This window comes from Zalophus californianus, chromosome 4 (genome assembly GCF_009762305.2).
Source record: "Zalophus californianus isolate mZalCal1 chromosome 4, mZalCal1.pri.v2, whole genome shotgun sequence".
Classification (NCBI taxonomy): Eukaryota; Metazoa; Chordata; class Mammalia; order Carnivora; family Otariidae; genus Zalophus; species Zalophus californianus.
In genome coordinates, this window is record NC_045598.1 from 13,236,834 (window position 1) to 13,256,555 (window position 19,722).

The following is a 19,722-nucleotide window of genomic DNA, read 5'->3' on the forward strand; positions in this document are numbered from 1 at the left end:
TCAGTGGACTTGCCCATGGTCCCGTGGGATGTTGGTACAGAGCCTGCGCTGGACCCTTGGTGTGACTCTGAGCCAGGGGCCGGGGAGGACCTCACAGGTGGGGAGAGACTTTAACTCCAGTAGATGCAGTTCGACACAGGCCTGCTGGGGTTTGTGGAAGGACAGGTTTGTGTTCCCAAATTTCAAAGGCCACAGGATGATTTACAGAGCCGAGAACCATCACATTGTCTTCAAAGTGAGTTACGATGACCAAAACAAGTTCTGCTTTCAAGATAAAAGACAGGCAATATTTCAGAGTTAACTTCATAAAACTGATCACCCGACCATTACCTCCCTGTGTCGATGTTAACTGTCAAGAATAAAACAACCGCAGGCCCTCCCGCCCTGGCCGGCGGAGGAATGGGGCAGCAGAGGTTGGCTGAAGCAGCCGGGGAGCTGCGTTACCTTTCCTGACGCTAGACAAAAATTGGTCCAGGAAACTTCCAGGCGCAATCCTCTCTGCTTAAGACAAAGTCAAACAAAACCGGGAAGTTGGCTGGCTTGACTTGGGCTCTGGGGATTCAGGGGTGTTTTATGGTGTGTGGTCTTTGTTTGACCATAGATGTGTAGAGCCGAGGGGCTTCCCCCTGCCCAGGGCTGGCCGTGTGTCTGGAAGTGGCTTGTCAATTCTGAAGCTCTGCTCAAGTCTAGATTCTCACCACCAGGACTGCTGCCATGTATCCCCTCCCCAATCCAAATATACCTGCTCCGTGTCTCCTCCCCTGAGGAGGGTCATTACGGGTAAATGGTGCAAGTGGGCGCTCCCCCACCCATCGCCCCCCAGGAGAGCACTGCACCAGCACAGACACCTCGGAAGACACGTCCTCGGAGTCCACAGCAATGAGACGCTTTTGGTGGGTGCACTGGACATGTCACAGAAGAGTGGGGGAGGGGGAGACCGACCAGCCAGGGGTCTGTGTTGATTCTTTGCCATTATATGCACATGGATCACAGCCCGGTGGCCGGCTTTATACTGCTGGTTCTGGAGCCCAGATTGGAACTCGGGATTGTTCTTGTCCAGGAAGTTGCATGGAATTTATACCTGTGCCTGCAGCTGCCCATCTGCCTTGGACTGGACACTGTTCCCGGGGCCATGGGATCTATCCCAGGCATGGGGCACATCGGGAGGTGCTTGCTTTGACCTTGGTCAGAGATTGTAAGAGGGACGGGCGTGGAGATGAGCATGGAGATGGGGTTGGGGAGACAGAGTGAGGACCGGGCTGAGGATGGGAAGGGGCCCAAGTGGGGAAGGGGGTGGAGGCGGAGAGGGAGGTGGGAATGAGGATGCAGCCGGGGGAAGGCGTGCTGTGCTTAGTCCAGAGACAGGAAGGGGAGGAGGAGGGGGAGAGGATGATGTGATGTGTGGATGGAAGCATCCATAAACAGCCAGGGGCTCCCAGGTGTAGACAGCTCCCTGACTGCCTGCACCCAGAACCCTCCACCAGGAGACAGGAGGCGAGATGCAGAGTGACATTTCCCTGAGACACAGAGACTGAGGAATATGTTGATGGGGAGAGTGTGGGAAGCTGGGGCTGTCCACGCTGATATTAGCAGCTCTACTATGTCATCGTCCATACAACTGAAATCTGTTATTTTCTTATGAGCTTGATTAACTGTACATATTGCTAACACCTGCTCAGAAATATAACGAGGGACAGGAACACATCTCCCAATCAGGGTCTGCGTGGGCTGCCTGCGTGACGTGGGTGCAAATCTCCAGAATGGGGATGTGTGCATGCACAGATGTGTGTGTGTGTGTGTGTGTGTGTGTGTGTGTGTGTGTGCGCGCGCGCACGCACGCGCATGCACGCATTGCGGGGAAAGGGGGGCGTTCGTGCTCTGCAAAGAACCCTGGCCAGGATTTGGAAGTCCTGAGTGCCAGTCTAGGCTCTGCCACTGACTTAGAGTGTGACTGTAGGAAAATCTCTCCCTCTCTCTGGCCTCAGTTTACTTACCTGTAAAATGGAAGGTCTAGACCAGTGTTATCCAATAGAAACATCATGCAAGCCACATTTGTAATTGTGAGTTTCCTAATCACCACACTGAGAAAGTATATAAAGGTGAATTAAATTTAATAATACATTATTACATCCAGTGGGGCCCAAACATAGTTTCAATATATAAAATTTATACTGAAATTTATATTTCAATATAAAATATTAGTGATATATTTAACATTCTTTTTAAAATGGTCTTCAAAATTCAGTGCGTATTTACCCTTACACAGAGGAACTCAAAAAAGCCACATTTCAAGTGCTCAACAGCCACATGGGGTGAATTGACTATTATGTTGGAAGGTGTCAATCCAGGGCATCTTCTGGTCTTCTCACCAAACTGTGGGTACCCCAAAGGTAGAGACCTTTTATTCTCTGGGCCAGTAGCAAGGAGCCTCAGGAAAGAATGTTAGTAAATAACCCTGCTAATAAGTGCAACTGACATATATTGTGTGCACTTTCAAAACACCTTTCATCCAATCATCACAGGTACCCTGTAATTCCATTTTGTGGATAAGGAACTTGAGGTTCAGAGAGGTCAAACCACTCGCCTGAGGTCACACAGCCCATAAGTGGTACAGCTGGTCCTTGAACTCTGGGTAGTCTGATGTACAGCCCACAGTTTTAACCCCTGCCCTGTACCACCTCCCGGATAATGGTGATGCAAATCACACTGCACTGCCAGGCATCTTGTAAGCATCCTGTCATCTGCTCCTCAAAGCTGTCCTATAAGGAAGGTTCTAAGGGTCTCGAGGAAAGTGAGAAAGAATGAGTGACATTGAAGGTGACCCTGCCATTTCTGAGCCTGTAGGATTCTTGCAGGGTTTACTTATACCTTCACATATACCACGAGTGGTACCAGAGTTTTATGCTACAGCTTGAATTGGCACGGTCCCTTCGTCACTGGGGTAGCCGAGGTAAGTGGAACCACCCACAGGAGAGCTCCCGAGGGATCTGCATTACAAGGCATCCATGAAGGCTGAGCTGTGCCAGTAAATGAGTGTTCCTGGTGGCTCAGATGTGCATACTTAAGGCTAAAGGTAAATACGAGCTCCTTTCTTCTTTCCAAACACCGAGGTGGCACAGCCTCATGTCAGAGTCAGGGCGCTCGGGTTCAAATCCTGACTCTGTGAACCCCTGGTGATTTCCTGCACCTTTTAAGTTTGCCATCGGTAAAATGGGAATAAATAAACCCACCTCTTAGGCTGATGGGGAGGATGAAATGAATTCACCCACACTAAGAGCTTAGAACAGCTCCTGGCTCCTAAGTGTTGGCCAATCATCGGCTCTTGCGGTGGCGCCCCAGGTGTTTTGCTGGAGTTCGAGAAAAGTTAGATTGCAGACTCTGGGACTTCTGGGTAATGAACATGTTCCGGTGTATGTTTCCCCTCTCCGAATTCCTACCCCACTACCATCTGTTTCCTACAATCTTACACTTAATTACAATTCTGCATCTATTGTTCTCTCATTGTTTCCCGTTCGTTCCACTTCCCTTGCCAATAGCACAGCAGGGCCTGTTGCCTGAATGAATGAATGGCTCATACCTGGCTTCGTTTCACTAGGACCTCAAAATAGAGTTGCCAGGCGGCTGTCACCATCCCTCCCTCCAACCCCAGCCTGTGGGCTTCTCGTCACTGTGTTTCATGGCTGGGAGCCTACAGCCTGGCGCCATGCCCGGCCCCGAGTAGGTGTCAGGAAATGTTTGTTGAACTTAATTAAACCTAACTAGAGTGAAAACCCCCTGCAGGAAGGAAAGACCCAAGGCAATCCATTCTCTCTGCTTCCCCCGCCGCATTTGACCCAAGGCTGGATAAGCCAAAACGGACAGTCTTTCCCAAGTGAAGTTCTCAGATTCTAGCTCCTGTCCTGGCTGAACACAAGGCGGCTGGGGAAATTATAGTGGGAGTCACGAGAAGAGCAGATGCCTACCCGGCGCTGAGTCCTTTCCCATCTAGTACCTGGCCCATCCTTCACATACGTCTGCCCAGTGTGACTCGCATTTAGCAAATTGGGGCACTGAGGCTCACGGTTTTGGTAACTTGCCCAAGGACATATAGGTGTGGTGACGTGGCTGGGATTTGGACCCAGGAGTTCCCGATGGCTCCGTCTGTGTCCTTTCCAACACCCCGCAGTGCCCAGGAGCTCTGGCTTTGTCGCATCAGCCAGGGGTGGCAGGTGAGCAGAGCAGAGTGAGCCGGTGGGAGGCAGGACCAGCCCAAATAAGCCAACTTCCAGAAAGAAAGGAAAGAAGCAGCCCTTGGCCCTAAATGTCTCTCAAAGTCATCTACTCTCTCTACCATCTTCATTCTGCTCCCTGCCGTCCCCAGCCTGTCTTTCCTGAGTCACCCTCTGTGTTTTCAGTCTCCAAAATGCAACTCAGATTGTGTTGCTGCTCTTGCCTAAAAACCTTCAATGGACCCCCACTGCTCTCAGGACAAAGGAGAAAACTCATAACCAGGGGTGTGCTGGGAAACCCCTGCTCTGGGAGCTGGGGCAGAAGAAGGAAACACACAGAAAGCCCTGATTTGTAGTGGCGGCCAATTTCCGTGGTGTAAAGACGCCTGCTGTGGCCGATTTCAGGCTACCAGCCGCCCATCAGCTGCTTGACAACAGTCCTGAAAAGGGTGCATTTGGGTCTCATGAGCTGGTAGGACCTGGCCCCAGCATACCACCGCAAGCGCTAACCGACCATCAGCTGCTCTGTTCCACACCCTGAATATCTCCCGGCCCCCCTGGGCGCCACATTGTCCCATCCCCCGCTCCTTGCGCACCCCCCCAGCCGCCCGTTGCCCCAGCCTGCCTCCCACCATCCCCTGCCCTGGGCCGACATGCAGCAGACCTTTGCATGTGTGGTTCCCTCCCCCTGCCGCACTTGTCCTCCAGCTGCTCTTGCTTCCTCAGGTCACAGCACAGCGTCACTTCCTCAGGCTTAGGTCGTCAGTGAACTCTTCCCAAATCTTCCATTAAACCTCTGTCTTGCTGTGCTTCCCTCTTGGGTAGCTCCCCCCACCTCCATCGAAGTGCTGGCCGCGGACATGCCAGCCCCCTTCAGCCGCTACCAAGCCCAGAACTTCACGCTGGTCTGCATCGTGTCTGGCGGGAAACCAGCGCCCATGGTGAGTACCCCTGGAGTGCCCAGCTCCTCCTCAGCCCCTGCTGGGCCACCCTTCTCGGCAGCTTGTCCAGCTGGAGGTGGTACCACGGTGCCCACTTTGCAGAATAAAGGAGAGAGGGTGTGGTCTCCATAAGTTAACTCTGTGCCATCCGCCCTGGTCTGACCCCGTCCACTCACCTGAGCCCCCCCCCCAGGTGTCCGTGTCCATGTGTCTGCCTTGCTCCCAAGATCCCAGCACAGACAGCCCCATTTCTTCTGGACCCTGGAGTCCCAGAACTGCACAGTGGGTCTTTAGGGGAGCTTAGCATCGAGCACACTCCTGCCCCAGTTATTGAGCAGGATGGAGACAAATGAGACCCAGAGAGGGGAAAGGACATGTCCAGAGTCACCCACAGTGTTCTTGACAGACATGGGCCTCAAGTCCATGGCCTCCAGCTCCAAGTCCACTGTGGAGGGAAGCAGGGGGAAGGACAGAAGGAAGAGAAGAGAGAGAATGGGCCAACTCCGTATTAGACTCAACCTAACTGCTTTGAGGTCTGTCAGCCCAGCGAACGAGTTATTGTCATGGTGACTTCGAGGGGTGGGGACACCAAGCTGGAGAACTGGGTTCTAGCCCCTGCCCTGCCACATGCACTGAATGACCTTGAGCGGAAAGATTCTCCTCTGCTCCTCAGGTTCTGCAAGGAGGTTTAGGGAGTGGACAATACTAAAATTTTCAGCTTTAAAGAAATTTATTTATTTGAGAGAGAGAGAGAGCGAGAGAGAGCGCACGAGTTGGGGGGCGGTCAGGCAGAGCAAAGGGGGGGGGAGAGAGAATCCCAAGCAGACTCCCTGCTGAGCTCAGAGCCCTACACAGATCTTGATCTCAAGACTCTGAAATCTTGACCTGAGCCAAAACCAAGAGTCTGATGCTCAATGGACTGAGCCACCCAGGTGCCCCCAAATTTTGAGCTTTTTTAGAAGCAACGGGACCTGTTTGGTCTCATTGAAACACATGAAGCCTCATGTATAAAACATTTAAAAGTGAAGGAAGGGCAAGTTGCCCTTATTGACCCCTGAAGAACCTGTGTGGAACCCTTAGGGTTCCCTGAATCCTTATTGGGAACCCAGGGGCTACATGCTCTCAGGCCTCCTCCAAGAGAGTTGATAAAACTTTTGCACCTGTGAGTTTCATACATCACTAGGATTAGTGAGGGACTGGGGCTGGAGTGGAGGATGGGTAGGGTTAGAGTTCAAGGTGGGGAGATGAGGCATTCTAGACCCTGAACTGTCTCACAGGCAGGATGCAATGTGGTAACCCAGGCCAACTTCACCCCAGAACATAGGCCCAGACAGACCCAGCATCTCAGGGCAGGGCAGTAAACAGGTGCAGAGAGACCCAAAACACGGAGGGCAGTAAACAGGTGCAGAGAGACCCAATACACGGAGGGCAGTAAACAGGTGCAGAGAGACCCAAAACACGGAGGGCAGTAAACAGGTGCAGAGAGACCCAAAACACGGAGGGCAGTAAACAGGTGCAGAGAGACCCAATACACGGAGGGCAGTAAACAGGTGCAGAGAGACCCAATACACGGAGGGCAGTAAACAGGTGCAGAGAGACCCAATACACAGAAATAGGCAGGTGCACCCAGGCACAGGTGGGGCAGAGATAGAGGGAGGCACATGTGGTGCAATAGGCAGGGGTGCGGCCCACCTCCCTCCACCTTGTAGTTCCAAGGAGACAGATAAAAAGGCAATTTCAAACCCAGCGGTTGGTGAGAGCAGGATATGGCCCCTGAGCTTTCCCCTTTGGAACCCTAAAGAGGTCTGGCCTCCCTATCCTCAGACAAGCTGGTCTTTTTCTCCAAAGAACAATTTCTTTTCCAGAGGGCACAAAGAAAGACTCCTTACAGCCCTGGGCTATGGGAAGACCCCCCATCCCCTGCCCCTCCCTGCTCCTGCCATTTAAGATATGGCAATAAAATACACAATTTCATATATTTCTGTGGTTGAATATAGATATAAATGTAAATGACATCTCTCTCTCCACACACACACACACACACACAAGACCCTTCATTCCCCACATTCCAGGCATCTTATATTTTCCTGGGATGTCAGAACCTAAAAGAATTCTTTGGTATAAATTACAGACTTGCTTTTGAAGCACTTTTCAAAAAAAGAAAGAAAGAAAGAAGGAAAAATCCAAAGCAGGTTGTTATGTGCGTATGAGAGTCTTCGTTGGAGCTCTAAACTCTGACAGATTCTCCCTGTCCGTCATTTCGTCCCCCTTCCTCTCTCCCACCCCCACCTCTCCCTCCGCCTTGCCCACAGCCCCCGCTCCCTCTCCCCTTAGCCACAGTCCCCCCTACTTCTCCCTCCCCCCTCCCCCAGCTCCCCTCCCTCCTCCTCAGCACCCTCCCCCCTCCTCCCACCTGCACCAGCATCCTCAGAAAGCTGCTTCCTTCCCTCCTCTCTCCCTGTCTTCCATTGATTTATTTATCTGATTTATTAAAAATACACCCAATCCCCACAGGCCTCTGGGTGCATGTACCAAAATAAAAGACAGCAAATTAAATTAAATACCGCCTCTCAGAACTTGAATTCCCCATTAGCAGAGAAAACGAGCCGACCTGTGTTTCGCCTCATCCCCGCACCTCGCTCCCTCCCACACACGCACCTGTTTCCTTCCTTCCTTCCGGTCCACAAACCTCCAAAACGCGCCCACGCGGAGATCTTTTCCTCTTCTTTCTTCTTCCGAAGGCTCACTTACTCTCCAGCGCCCGCTCACCTCCTCCCTTTTCCACGGGCTGTCCCCAGGTGGGCTGCTGTGGGCCCCTGTTTCAGGACACTGTGTCACTTAAGCATCTACCAGCCCTGACCCAGGAGTAGGTGCTCTTAATTCCCCTTTACAAGCAAGGAAACAGGCTCAGAGAGGATCACCTGCTGGTAAAGACGGAGATGGGCTTGGGCTCAGCCTCTGCTGCCAGTGGCTAGGTGTCCCCGTGGACCTGAGCTGCCTTCATGCTGGGGGTGCTGGAGGGAAAGGAAGGCAGGGAGTCCCCCCGGAAGGAGGAGGAGGCCCTGGAAGACGTGGCATTCTGTGGCCGGTTCCTCTGAGATGCCATGCGGAGGTCCAGGTCATTCCCACAAAATCTCTCCCACACCCTCCTTGCAATTTCAGGTTTATTTCAAACGCGATGGGGAACCCATCGAGGCAGTGCCCCTGTCCGAGCCTCCGGCTGCAAGCTCTGACCCCCTCCAGGACAGCAGGCCCTTCCGCAGCCTCCTGCACCGTGACCTAGATGACACCAAGATGCAGAGGTCGCTGTCCCTGCTGGACCCTGAGAACCGGGGTGGGCGACCCTACACAGAGCACCCCGCCCGCAGCCTGACCCCAGACCCCAGCGTCCTCTTCCAGCCCACCACCGAGAACATCCCAGAGACGGTGGTGAGCCGCGAGTTCCCACGCTGGGTCCACAGCAATGAGCCCATCTACTTCCTGCGCCACAGCCACGCCCCGGGCAGTGACGGCACCGTGGAGGTGCGTGCCCTGCTCACCTGGGCGCTCAACCCGCAGATCGACAATGACGCCCTCTTCAGCTGTGAGGTCAAGCACCCAGCCCTGTCGATGCCCATGCAGGCAGAGGTCACGCTGGGTAAGACTTGGTGGGTGCCGTGCTGCAGGCCCCCCTGCGGAGCTGGGTGGTGGGGAGCCTGGGCGCGGGGTCCTTGGCTTGCTGGCCAACACGGACATGGGGAGGAAATGGAGCAAATGGGCATCAGGCACTGAGATCGGAGCTGGGGTTCTTAAGATTTTTTATTTATTTATTTGAGAGAGCATGAGTGAGAGAGATCACAGAGGGAGAGGGAGAAGCAGGCTCCCCGCCGAGCAGGGAGCCCGATGCGGGACTCGATCCCAGGAGCCCGGGATCATGACCTGAGCCGAAGGCAGACGCTTCACCGACTGAGCCACCCAGGCGCCCCCAGAGCTGAGGTTCTTTAGCAGGTTTGCTGAGCTGGATCGGGGAACATGGGGGGTTACGGGGAATTTGCTGGACAGGGTCAGGAACACAAGAGGTGGGGGGAATCGGTCAGTCAGGGTCAAGAATAAGGAGAGTCAGAGAAGTTTGCTGAACCAGTAACTGCTCAAGGTAAGCAGACGGGGGTTCAGAGGCGGACCGCGTGGCCCTGGGGTCTTGCTCCTAACCTCTCACTGTGCCTCCTCACGAACCCACTGGCATGGGCCCCTGCCCCCCGAGCACTGTTCACTTGTCATTCCATAAAGACTTCACAAGCAGCCCCCACAGCCGGGCCCAGTGCTATGTGCTGGGACCTTGTCAACCCAGAGGCCTCCCGCACCGCTCTCTCTGGACCCTCTGTGTTTCCCCCTGTTCTTTCTCGAATTTGAACCTCCCCATCCTCAAGATACAATCTGCTCCTGGCTGGGAGGCAGAGAAGCCTCAGCCTTCACTGGGCTGCTTTTCCCCCAGGAAAGCCATCCCCTGCCCCTCTTGCCTAAGGGTTGGCTTCCCTGGATGGTGTCCTGCCCCACCCCCACTGAGAGCGAGAAAGACCAGACAAGGACTTCAGAGCAACTAGAGGGGTAAGCTTGCAGTTCACGTCTCACACCTCGGTGACAGTGACGAGGGGGTGCTGGCGCGGGCTTGCCCCACCCCCTTCCCCACTGCACCCTAAGCCAGATTAAAGCACTCTCCTGCCCTGTCCTTGATCCCAGACTGTTCCCTTGACGGGAGCCATGTTGGCGGGCACCCCACCTTCCATCATCAGAGCAAGGGCAAAACCCACTGACAGGCAATGGGCATGCACGGGCATGTGTGTGCACCTCAGGGAAGTGGGGGACACAGCAGGCCCACCAAGGTTCAGGGGCCAAATTGGGTGGATGAGTAGAGCCCCTAGGGCTGGCTTCCCACCCACCCTTGGCTGCTGTCTGTTGGTGTGACCTCAGGCCTCAGGGCCCTGAGCATCAGTTTTCTGACCTGTTGAATGGAGCGAATAATTGGGACCTCATGAATGCCAGGAGCCAGGCTCTATGCAAGATGATTTCCTCACAAGTTTTCCTTGAGCCTGTGCAGTGAGCCTCTGGGACAGTGAGAGACGCTGTCCTCGTTCCCATGTCATAAGTGAGGGGAGCCAGCCTTGGAGTACCTCCCCTTAGGTCACCCAGCCAGGTCTGACCCCAGGCTCACATTCTTCACCACTGTACTCTACTGCCCACCTGCTGGGCCTGTGGTGAGGCCCCTCAGAGCTGGTAGGTGTAACCCGTGGAGAGAGCTGTGAACCAGAGGGTCCCGAGGGAGTGGAGGGCCCCCCTGCACTCTGGCCATGGCCGGGGGCTTGTGGGAGGGGCAGGGAGACAACCTCGGGGCACAGAATCCAACCATGTGGACTCTCTCTATGCGGGTCTATTTCTGGACTCTATCAGGCCGGCAAAGATCAGAGCACGCCGCTCTGTGATCTGTGCTGTTCCCTCTGCTGGGATGTGCCACTCCCCACAAGGACATTATGCCTGGTGCAAGCTCACCCCTCTAAGAGCCAAACAGTGTTTGCCTATGGAGGATGGAAGGAGGTCCCATGGATGGATGGAGGGTGGCAACTACATTCTTCCTATTGATGGAGCCAGAACCCTTGGAGTCACCCACTTCTCCAGCTCTTTTCTCATACCCCACCTCCAAGCCAGCGTTAAGCCCTGGCAGCCCCACCTCAGAACCTGTCCCACACCTGCCGCTTCTCACGGGGTCCTCTCCGACCACCCAACCGAACGCTGTCAGTCCCAATCTGGCTTCTTACGGTAGCCCCCAGACTGATCTTTCTGTGCCTACTCTTGTCCTTTTCTGTTCTTTGTCCTGATTGATCTACTGAAAGTATAAATCAGATCATGACACAGATACACACCCACCCCAGACCCTCCAATGGCAGACAAATAGATTGATAGAACAGAATAGAGTCCAAAAATAGACCCACATAGAGAGAGTCCATTGATTTTTGATGAAGGCCCCTAGGCTGTTGAATGGGGAAAGAGAAGTCTTTTTAACAGACAGCTCTGAACAACCGGAGACACTTAAGGACAAAATGACCCCAGTCCCCTACCTCGCATACACATAAGAGTTAATTTGAGATCACAGGCCTAAATGTGAAACCCAACAGCATAACGCTTTTAAAGTAAAACATGGGAATATAGCTTTGTGACGTTGAGGTAGGCAAGGATTTCTTTAAAAGGTCACAAAAGGCACCAAATGAAAAACTGAAACTGGGTAAATTAGCCTGAATCAAAATTCAGAGCCTCTGCTCATAAAAAGGCACCTTTAGGAACATGAAAAGGCAAACTTGCAGACTGAGAGAAAATACTCTCAAGACAGATATATGACAAAGGACTTGTATTCAGAATATATAAAGAACTACTACAGATCAGTAATGACAAGACAGCTCAATTTAAAAAAAAAAAGAATACATAGAGAGGACCAATAAGCATTTTAAAGGTGCATAATATCATTACTCACCAGGAAAATGAAGACTAAGGCCTCAGAGAGATATGCCATTTCATAGGGACTAGAATGGCTAGCATTGGAAAAACTGGTGATACCAAATGCCGACAAGGACGCAGAACAGTCAGAACCTTCACGCGTTGCTGCTGGGAATATAAAACAGTACCACTACGGTGGACTCTAGCCGTTGCTTACCAAGATAAAAATACCCCTACTTTATGACCCAGTAATTTCACTCCCAAGTGTTTACCCAAGAGAAATGGAAACGTATGTCCACGAAGATTTGGACGTGAATGTTCGTAGCTGCTTTATTCATCACAACAGCAACCATAAAAACTAGAAGTAAACCAAATGTCCATAATTAGGAAGATGGGTGAACAAATTTATGATATATTTGTACCAGGAACTACTTCTCATCAATACAATTGAACTCCTGTTATATGTAACAATGGGGACAGAGCTCAAACACATTATCCCGAGCGAAACAGCCAGACAGCAGAGTACGTACAGCATGATTCCATTTATGTAATAAACTTCTAGAACATAAAATCTCTGGTGATAGAAGTCAGAACAGTATTTGCCTATGGAGGATGGAAGGAGGCATAAAGGAACCTTCAGTTTGGGATGGTGGTTACATAGGTGTTCACTTTAAGATTCGTCACATTGTGTTCTTAAAAAGAGTGCATTTCCCTGTAAGACTGCCATTATATTTAAAACCAAATCTCAGCAGTGTTCACCCATCACCCCCTCTGCTCCATCTCTTCCAGCCACGGGGTCCTCCTCACTCTTCTGTGAGTACGCCCAGCTCAGGCCCACCTCTGTGACTTTGCACTGGCTTTCTTTCCTGCCTAGAATAATCTTGCCCCAGATAGTCTCAAGCCCTCTGCTCAGGTCTTTCCTTGAACACCCTATCTCAAACAGCCTCTTCCTCCTGACCCCATCAACTCCTTGCCTTGCTTTATTTTCTGGTATTACATTTATCTCCCCCTACGGGTGTATTATGTGTTTCTTTATTCCCTGGATCCCCCACTGGAATTTAAAGTCCGTGTGGGCAGTTTCTCTACCTGCCTTGTTCACATGGTGCAAGGCTCAGAACAATCCTTAACATGTTACTTAGTAAGCACCTGTTTAATAATTAATTCATACTTTTCTGGGTTGTTGTGAAGATTAAATAAGGCAAATATGTACAAAGTGCTTAGCATAGTGACAGACAGAGTAAGTACTCAGTATATATAAGCTATTGTTATTATTCATCATTGTATCCCCTACATTGCCCTGCATAGTAATTGACACAGATTAGGTGTACAATAAAGAACTACATGTATAGAGCAAATGAATGGGTGGGTGGGTGAGTGGAATGGTAGGTCTATGGGTAGGTTTGTGATGGATGGATGGATGGATGGATGGATGGATGGATGGATGGAAGGAAAATGGTTACGTGGGTGAGTGAATGAGTGATATGATGAAATGATGAATGGATGAGAGGGTGGGTGGATGGATAGATGGATGATGAATGGATGGATGGGTGGGTGGGTAGGTGGGTGGGTGGATGGTTAGATGGATAATGAATGGATGGATGGGTGTATGGATGAGTGGGTAGATTGATGGATGGATGGATAAGTGGATGGGTGAATAGATGGATGATGGATGGATGGGTAGCTATATGGGTGGATGGATGGATGAGTCAGTGGGTGGGTGAATGGATGGATAGATAGATGAGTGGGTGGGTGGATGGGTGGGTGGATGGATGGATGGATGAGTGGGTGGGTGGATGGATGGATGGGTGAGTGGATGGATGGATGAATGGATGGATGAGTGGATGGGTGGATGGATGGATGGGTGGATGGATGGATGGATGGATGGATGGATGGATGGATGGATGGTGAGTGGATGGAGGAATGGATGGATGGATGAGTGGGTGGGTGGATGGATGAATGATTGGGTGGATTGATGAATGGATGGATGGATTGGATGGATCAGTAGGTGGGTGAATGGGTGGATGGATGGGTAAGTGTATGGATGGATGAGTGGGTGGGTGGGTGAATGGATGGATGGGTGAGTGGATGGATGGATGGATGGATGGATGGATGGATGGATGGATGAGTCAGTGGGTGGGTGAATGGATGGATAGATGGGTAAGTGGATGGATGGATGAGTGGGTGGGTAGGTGAATGGATGGATGGATGTTTTAGTGAACACCCAGAATTCCTGGAAAAGCCTAGAGGGACTTTTCCATGAGATTTCACAAGGCTGTTCTTGCAGCAGAATGCTCAGAAGAGGTAACAAGGGCAGCTTATGTAATCAGGATCTTTTGCACTCCCCTGGGCAGATGCACACCACTTTGCATTTCATATTATGGCCTCCTATCTGTCCCCCATTATTATTTTCAGAGCAACTCCTCAAATAGTGCAGTAGCCTATTCTCCCCACTACTCAGTAAGGAGACTGAGGCCCAACAATCTGAACTGACACATCCAAGTCAGGTTGTCAGAGAGCAGAAGGCCAGGCCCCAACCCTGGGTCTCTGGACCCCCACTCTTTCTGTGTATCCAGCGACGGAGAGCAGGAAAAGTCCAGGGGCTGAGAACATTCCTTTTGGTCACTCTCAGTGCTGTGTTTTAGGAGCAGGCAAGGAAGGGGGCAGGATTCAGCTGCCAGGAGCTTCTGAGGGCTCTCAGGGTGGGGGTGGGAGTGGGGAGGGTGACAGCAGTGTGCCTGGCTTATAGAAGCAACATTTGATAGGCAGTGAGGGGGTTGCGGAGGCCCATCTGCTGCAAAGGCGCTGGTAGGTCAACAGCTGCCAGGATGGAGCTCAGAGTGAGGGCGGAGCAGACCCCCCTCCTGCCCCCCACTGTCCTTCGGGTCAGCTCCACATAGGAGTCCTTGGGAACAGGCAGCTCAGAAAGCCAGGGAGGGAGTCTGGCTGCCCGAGTGGAAGACAGCCTTCCGCCCTCCCCTTTCTCCCCACCACCCTCAGCCTCCGGGCCTCCCTCTGAAGACCTGTGTGCCACCAAGCCCTGCTCTTGCCACCTCTTTGCCTGTGGCAAGGCCAGACCTCTGGCAAGCCACGACCCTCCCGAGGGCCAGGTTTATGGCCCGCAAAATGGGTTTTGCGGTACCCAGCCTCATAAGCACCAGGATGGGTGATAGGCCTAAAATGGGGCCTCGTGCATGTTAGGCTCCCTCTCCCCTCAGTCACTAGGCCCAGGCCTCGGCCTGAAGGATCAGGTGGGGTCTCTGGCACACAGGGCAGTGAGCAATCTGACCTGGACAGGAAAGGGGTTCACACTTCTCCGGCGGGGTGCCCTTGGGCACCCTCTGCTGGCTGCAGCAGGACAGTGCCATCCCAACGGGACACAAAGAGCACACAAAACAACCCAGGGCCACCCTCCCCTATGCAGGGCTCCCACCTGCAAACCCGCTTCACAGCCTTGAGGGTTAATAAGGAAGGGGAGGAAGCTTCTTGACCCCCCATCCCACACCTTGCCAGGCCTTGGCTTCCTTACAGGGACAATCCAGAAGGTTGGGAAGTTACATGAGGTGATACACAAGGCCTGGCACACAGTAGGCTCTCAGTAAATGTTAGCCCACCAACTCACCGCCTTCCTAACAACCAGCATAGCTGGGTGGGCAGGAGCTGCTCTCATTGTTGCCATTGTGCACAGGCGGAGAGCAGGTGAAGTGACAGGCCCAAGGGCACGTGCACTAGACCAGAATCTGCCCTGGGTGTCCTGGGTTAGGGCTCCTTTCTCCACCCCTCTCCCCTGGCTGGCGGAGGCGGCAGCCGAAGACTTCCCCGCGCTCCCCGTCTTCCACCCATGCTGCCTGCAGCCCCACGTGGCACTTCAGACGCCTGGCTCGAGGTTTAATTAATAGTCCTTTAATTTCATTCTCAGAGAATGAACTTGGCAGGGCCTGGGAGACCACCCACATCTGCTGGCTCTCTGATTTCTGCTGGGAGAGCCGAGTTGGAAGGGGAGGCTAGGGAGGAGGCAAGGCCGGGTGGGGGCGATCCCAGGCCAGCTGCAGGGCCTAGGACAAAGCTTTTCTCCTGCTGCCTCCCCTGGAAGATGTTCACAGAGAAGGCACGGAGTGTGGCTCTCTGCTCAAAACCCTGCGGCCTTCCTCCGGCCTGGGAAGCCCCTTCCCCAAGGCCCCTGACCCTCGGCCTCAGCCCGGGTCCCGGCTGTTCCCTCCCCCTGGAACCCTCCTCATGAGTTTCATGTCTCAGCTGAAATGTCAGAGACTCTGGCCACCACTCACGCTCGGTGTGACTGCAGAACGCGACGTTCTCATGGTTCCTGTCTATGCCCTTGTTCACGCACGAACGTCTGCCCTGCTGGAGTGTAAGCCCCGGGGCGGCAGGCGCCCCCCAGTCCCGCCCCAAGTCAGGCATGGGAGTGGCTCCGGGCTTACCTGTTGAATGACTGAATGCATGGATCTGGGGGAAAGAGCCGCAGGAAACATGGGAAATTAGCTCTGTGTGTGACCTTGGATAAGCCCCTTTGTTACCCATGTGCCTCGGTTTCCCAATCTGAACCTGAGTGGACAGGCTCAGAGGTCCCGGCGGCTCTCCCAGCCCTGCTGCCCTCTTGTGCACAGGATAGCAAGGCCCCAGGTGTCGTGACCCCCAAGCTCAAGCTATAAAGGGCCTTGAAAGAAGTGATACAAGAATGTGAGGAAAAGGGGCAAGGAGGACAAAGACCCATGGAAGGAGGTGGTCCCTCCACACCTGTCTACCTCCCCCCATCCGCCCCCGCTGCCTCCAATCTAGGGATTCCCAAAAAACCCTACTGCGCAGATTACCTAGAGAGCGCAAGGAGCAGAGGGGAGGAGAGCTGAGTTCTATCCTGGCTCCTCCTCACTGTGTGACCTTTGGCAAGTCACTGCCCCTCTCTGGGCCTAATTAACCCAGCCAGGCAGGGGATGGTAATGGCAGAGCCCCGCCTCCCCAGGGTTTAGTGCAGGTGGGAGTTTGGGGTGCCTCAAGCAGGCAGGGCTGTGGGAACAGGTTTCCCCCATTTGCAGCTGAGTCGTTTCTGGGGTAGACTTCTTTGGGGCATCCCTGACTTCACCGCCCACTGGGTTTCTCTGCCTTGACCATGGTCACGCTGGCTTGTGTTTGTCTTTCATCCCCACTGAGAGTGAACCCCGCAAGGGCAGACATCATGTTCTGGGTACCATTGAATGCCCAGCTCTCAGACAGGCTCTGACTGATCGCAGGGGCTCCGGGACTGGGTATGAATGAACACAGGTGTGAATGAAAGAACGGGCATCCTCAGAGCTCCTGGCTCAGTGGCAGCTGATCCCAAGGATGCTCACTGCTGGACTGGAACTTTCTCTTCCATTTTCCCTGTGCCTCCTTTCCTCGCTTAGTCTCACCTTCCCCGTACCTACGTACACCTCTCTGACCTGGCTTTCCCCTCCTTACAGTTGCCCCCAAAGGACCCAAAATCATGATGACACCCAGCAGAGCCCGGGTTGGGGACACAGTGAGGATTCTGGTGCATGGATTTCAGGTCGGCCTCTCCCTGAGCATCTGGAAGGGTGATGGGAGGTGGGAGGGGCACCGGTGGGCACGGCCTCCTGGGTAGCACGTGCTTGACCTCCAGCTCAGCCAGCGGGCCTCGGTGTCCTGGTCTGTGGGGCAGAATTGGCTTTGACGAGGAATGGCAAGACTTGCACGTATGTTTGCTGACCCGTCCAGAACTCACAGCAGACATAGCTCGTGGACCTTGATGTCCTGTCAAGTCCTAGAGTCCTTCTCTTCCTGGGTTCTGGGCAGCCATTCCCAACCCATCAGATGGCCTTGTGTTTCCAGAGGCCTCTGGCCCCTTCCTGTTCCTCTTGTGACCCGACTCCCCCCTGCCCTGACCCACACAGAATGAAGTCTTCCCAGAGCCCATGTTCACATGGACACGGGTTGGAAGCCGCCTCCTGGACGGCAGCACCGAGTTTGATGGGAAGGAGCTGGTGTTGGAGCGGGTTCCCGCCGAGCTCAACGGCTCCATGTACCGCTGCACGGCCCAGAACCCCCTGGGCTCCACTGACACACACACCCGGCTCATCGTATTTGGTATGCCGCCCCAACTGGGGCCCAGAAGGACGACCAGGGGTGACCCTGGCCGGAGCTGTCCCAGGGAGGAGGGAGCATCAAGGGCCCGGGTCCCCTAAATTTGCCCTGAGAGGATGACTTACACGAAATACTGGAGTTCAGTGCTGAAAACCAGAGAGCTCTGGGGTCAAATCCCAGACCCAGCACTTCCTAGCTGGGCAACGATGGGCAAGCACTTAACCTCCCTCAGTTTCTGCATCTGTAAAATGGGGCTGATGCTACCCGCCCCCCACAGAGGCCTTCAGCTGTACCTAGAGCACGTGCATGATACCACATGGCAGGTGCTGGGTACAGGGGAGCTCCTTTCCCAAGTTCTGAATGCCGCCCCCATCTGGTTCTCTTTCTGTTCTTCCCAACAGAAAACCCAAATATTGCAAGAGGAACAGAGGACTCCAATGGTAAGTCCTCACTCTCAGAGCTGCTTGCTTAAAAGCAAGTGATTTGCAAGGCTCCAGGATGCCCCGGTCGCCCCAGCGGCCCCTTCGTATACCCCTGCCTTTCCCTCGAGCCTCAGGCAGGCGATTGTCCTCTAGTTCAGCAGTCTGGGTCCAAGGTGGTCAGGAGTGGGTGCTGATGCAATAAAGGGGGGACTCAGCACCCCAAACCAGCCAGTGGGGATTTCCAGGGACCTAGTGTGCCCCCTCCCCTGCCCCACAACCACTATCCACAATGACTCTAGCTCTCTTGGCTCAGAGAACTTAGCACCCTGGCCCCAAGAGGATGTGTCCAGCATTGACCTTAGAGTTGTGCCCCCCACCCCGGGCTCTTGACCACTCCATAGAACATCGGGGAGAACAGTCAGGCGCCTTGGCTGGAGACATCGATACTGTCCTCCCTGGGCTGCCACCCAACCTGAGCACCACCCCCATGGCACCCAGACACTGCTCCCCAGCCCACCAGCCCTCCCCTCCTCACAGTGAGCCAATCACACATTTCACAATAGAGGCCCCCACACCTGGTCCCCACTGGATGATCCCATGGCCACCAGGCTCAACCCAGCAGCCCTGGGATAGGGAAAGGGTCCCACCGACTTCGGTGGGACAGGGGGCAGAGCTGGGATTTGAACCCAGCGCATCCTGTTGCTGAATCCAGACTTTGTGGGGGGGCCCTTTGAAGCTCCGCCACTCGGGGATCCACACCCTGCTGCGCCCATCAGGGTCAGCGGCCCTGACCCTGACCCTGACTCTGACCCTGCCGCCCGGCACAGGTTCTGCTTCTGGCCCTCCTGGCGTCCGGCTCACTTTGGTGCTCGCCCTGACAGTGGTCCTGGAGCTGACGTGAAGGCTCGGCCCCTGCTCCCACCGCTCCGCCCAGCACTGACATCTCTGCAATCGGTTTTCATTTCTTTTCTAAACTATTTCCAGTCTGTTCTTAGTCTCTTTCTGTCTGTGTCCTGGCTTCTTCAGTCAGTTTAATTAAAACAGAATAATTTTCCCCACCTTTGTCTGTGGCTCTGAATTCTTCATTTATTCTATAGCAGCAGCTGGTACCCTCTGGTGCCCAGTGTCAGGATGGGCACTGGGGAGGCGGTGATGGCAGAGACAGAAGACGTGCTCCTCCCAGGAAGAGGAGCGGAGCTGCCTCATTGCCTCACCCCAATCCTAGTGACCAGATATGGGAAGTGGCCAGACATTCTCAGGAAATCTGAGGCTCCGCAGGGCCAAGTGTAATAGTCAGCAGTTACCACAATAGTGCTGCAAAACAAGCCAACCCAAACTTCAGTGGCATGTAACAACACACATTTATGACTATGTTCATGTTCAGGATGAAGCTGTTCTGCTGCTCTAGCTGGCATGTGGCAGGTGCCAAACAGCTATTGAGTGAGTGAGTGAGTGAGTGACTGAGTGACTGAGTGACTGAGTGAATGAATGAATGGATCAGCACCTCTCAAAGGCCTGCTATGGGCCAGGCCCCGTGCTAGGCATCCCGGCTGCAGAGATGAGCAAGATGTACTCTTACCCTGAAGGAGCTCATGG

The 19,722-nt window shown here is 53.6% G+C and overlaps 1 protein-coding gene across 2 annotated transcripts in view; it reads left to right on the forward strand.

Annotated features, from left to right (window-relative positions):
* IGSF21 (immunoglobin superfamily member 21) overlaps window positions 1-19,184 on the forward strand; it is a 228,949-nt gene extending 209,765 nt beyond the window's left edge. For both annotated transcript variants that reach the window (XM_027619248.2, XM_027619239.2), the window contains 6 exons: window positions 5,034-5,149; window positions 8,312-8,786; window positions 17,065-17,150; window positions 17,515-17,707; window positions 18,106-18,144; window positions 18,954-19,184. In XM_027619248.2, coding sequence (XP_027475049.2) covers window positions 5,034-5,149; window positions 8,312-8,786; window positions 17,065-17,150; window positions 17,515-17,707; window positions 18,106-18,144; window positions 18,954-19,027 — 983 coding nt within the window. In that variant the 3' untranslated portion in view covers window positions 19,028-19,184. The remainder of the gene's footprint in view (window positions 1-5,033; window positions 5,150-8,311; window positions 8,787-17,064; window positions 17,151-17,514; window positions 17,708-18,105; window positions 18,145-18,953) is intronic.
* The last annotated feature ends 538 nt before the right edge of the window (window positions 19,185-19,722 follow it).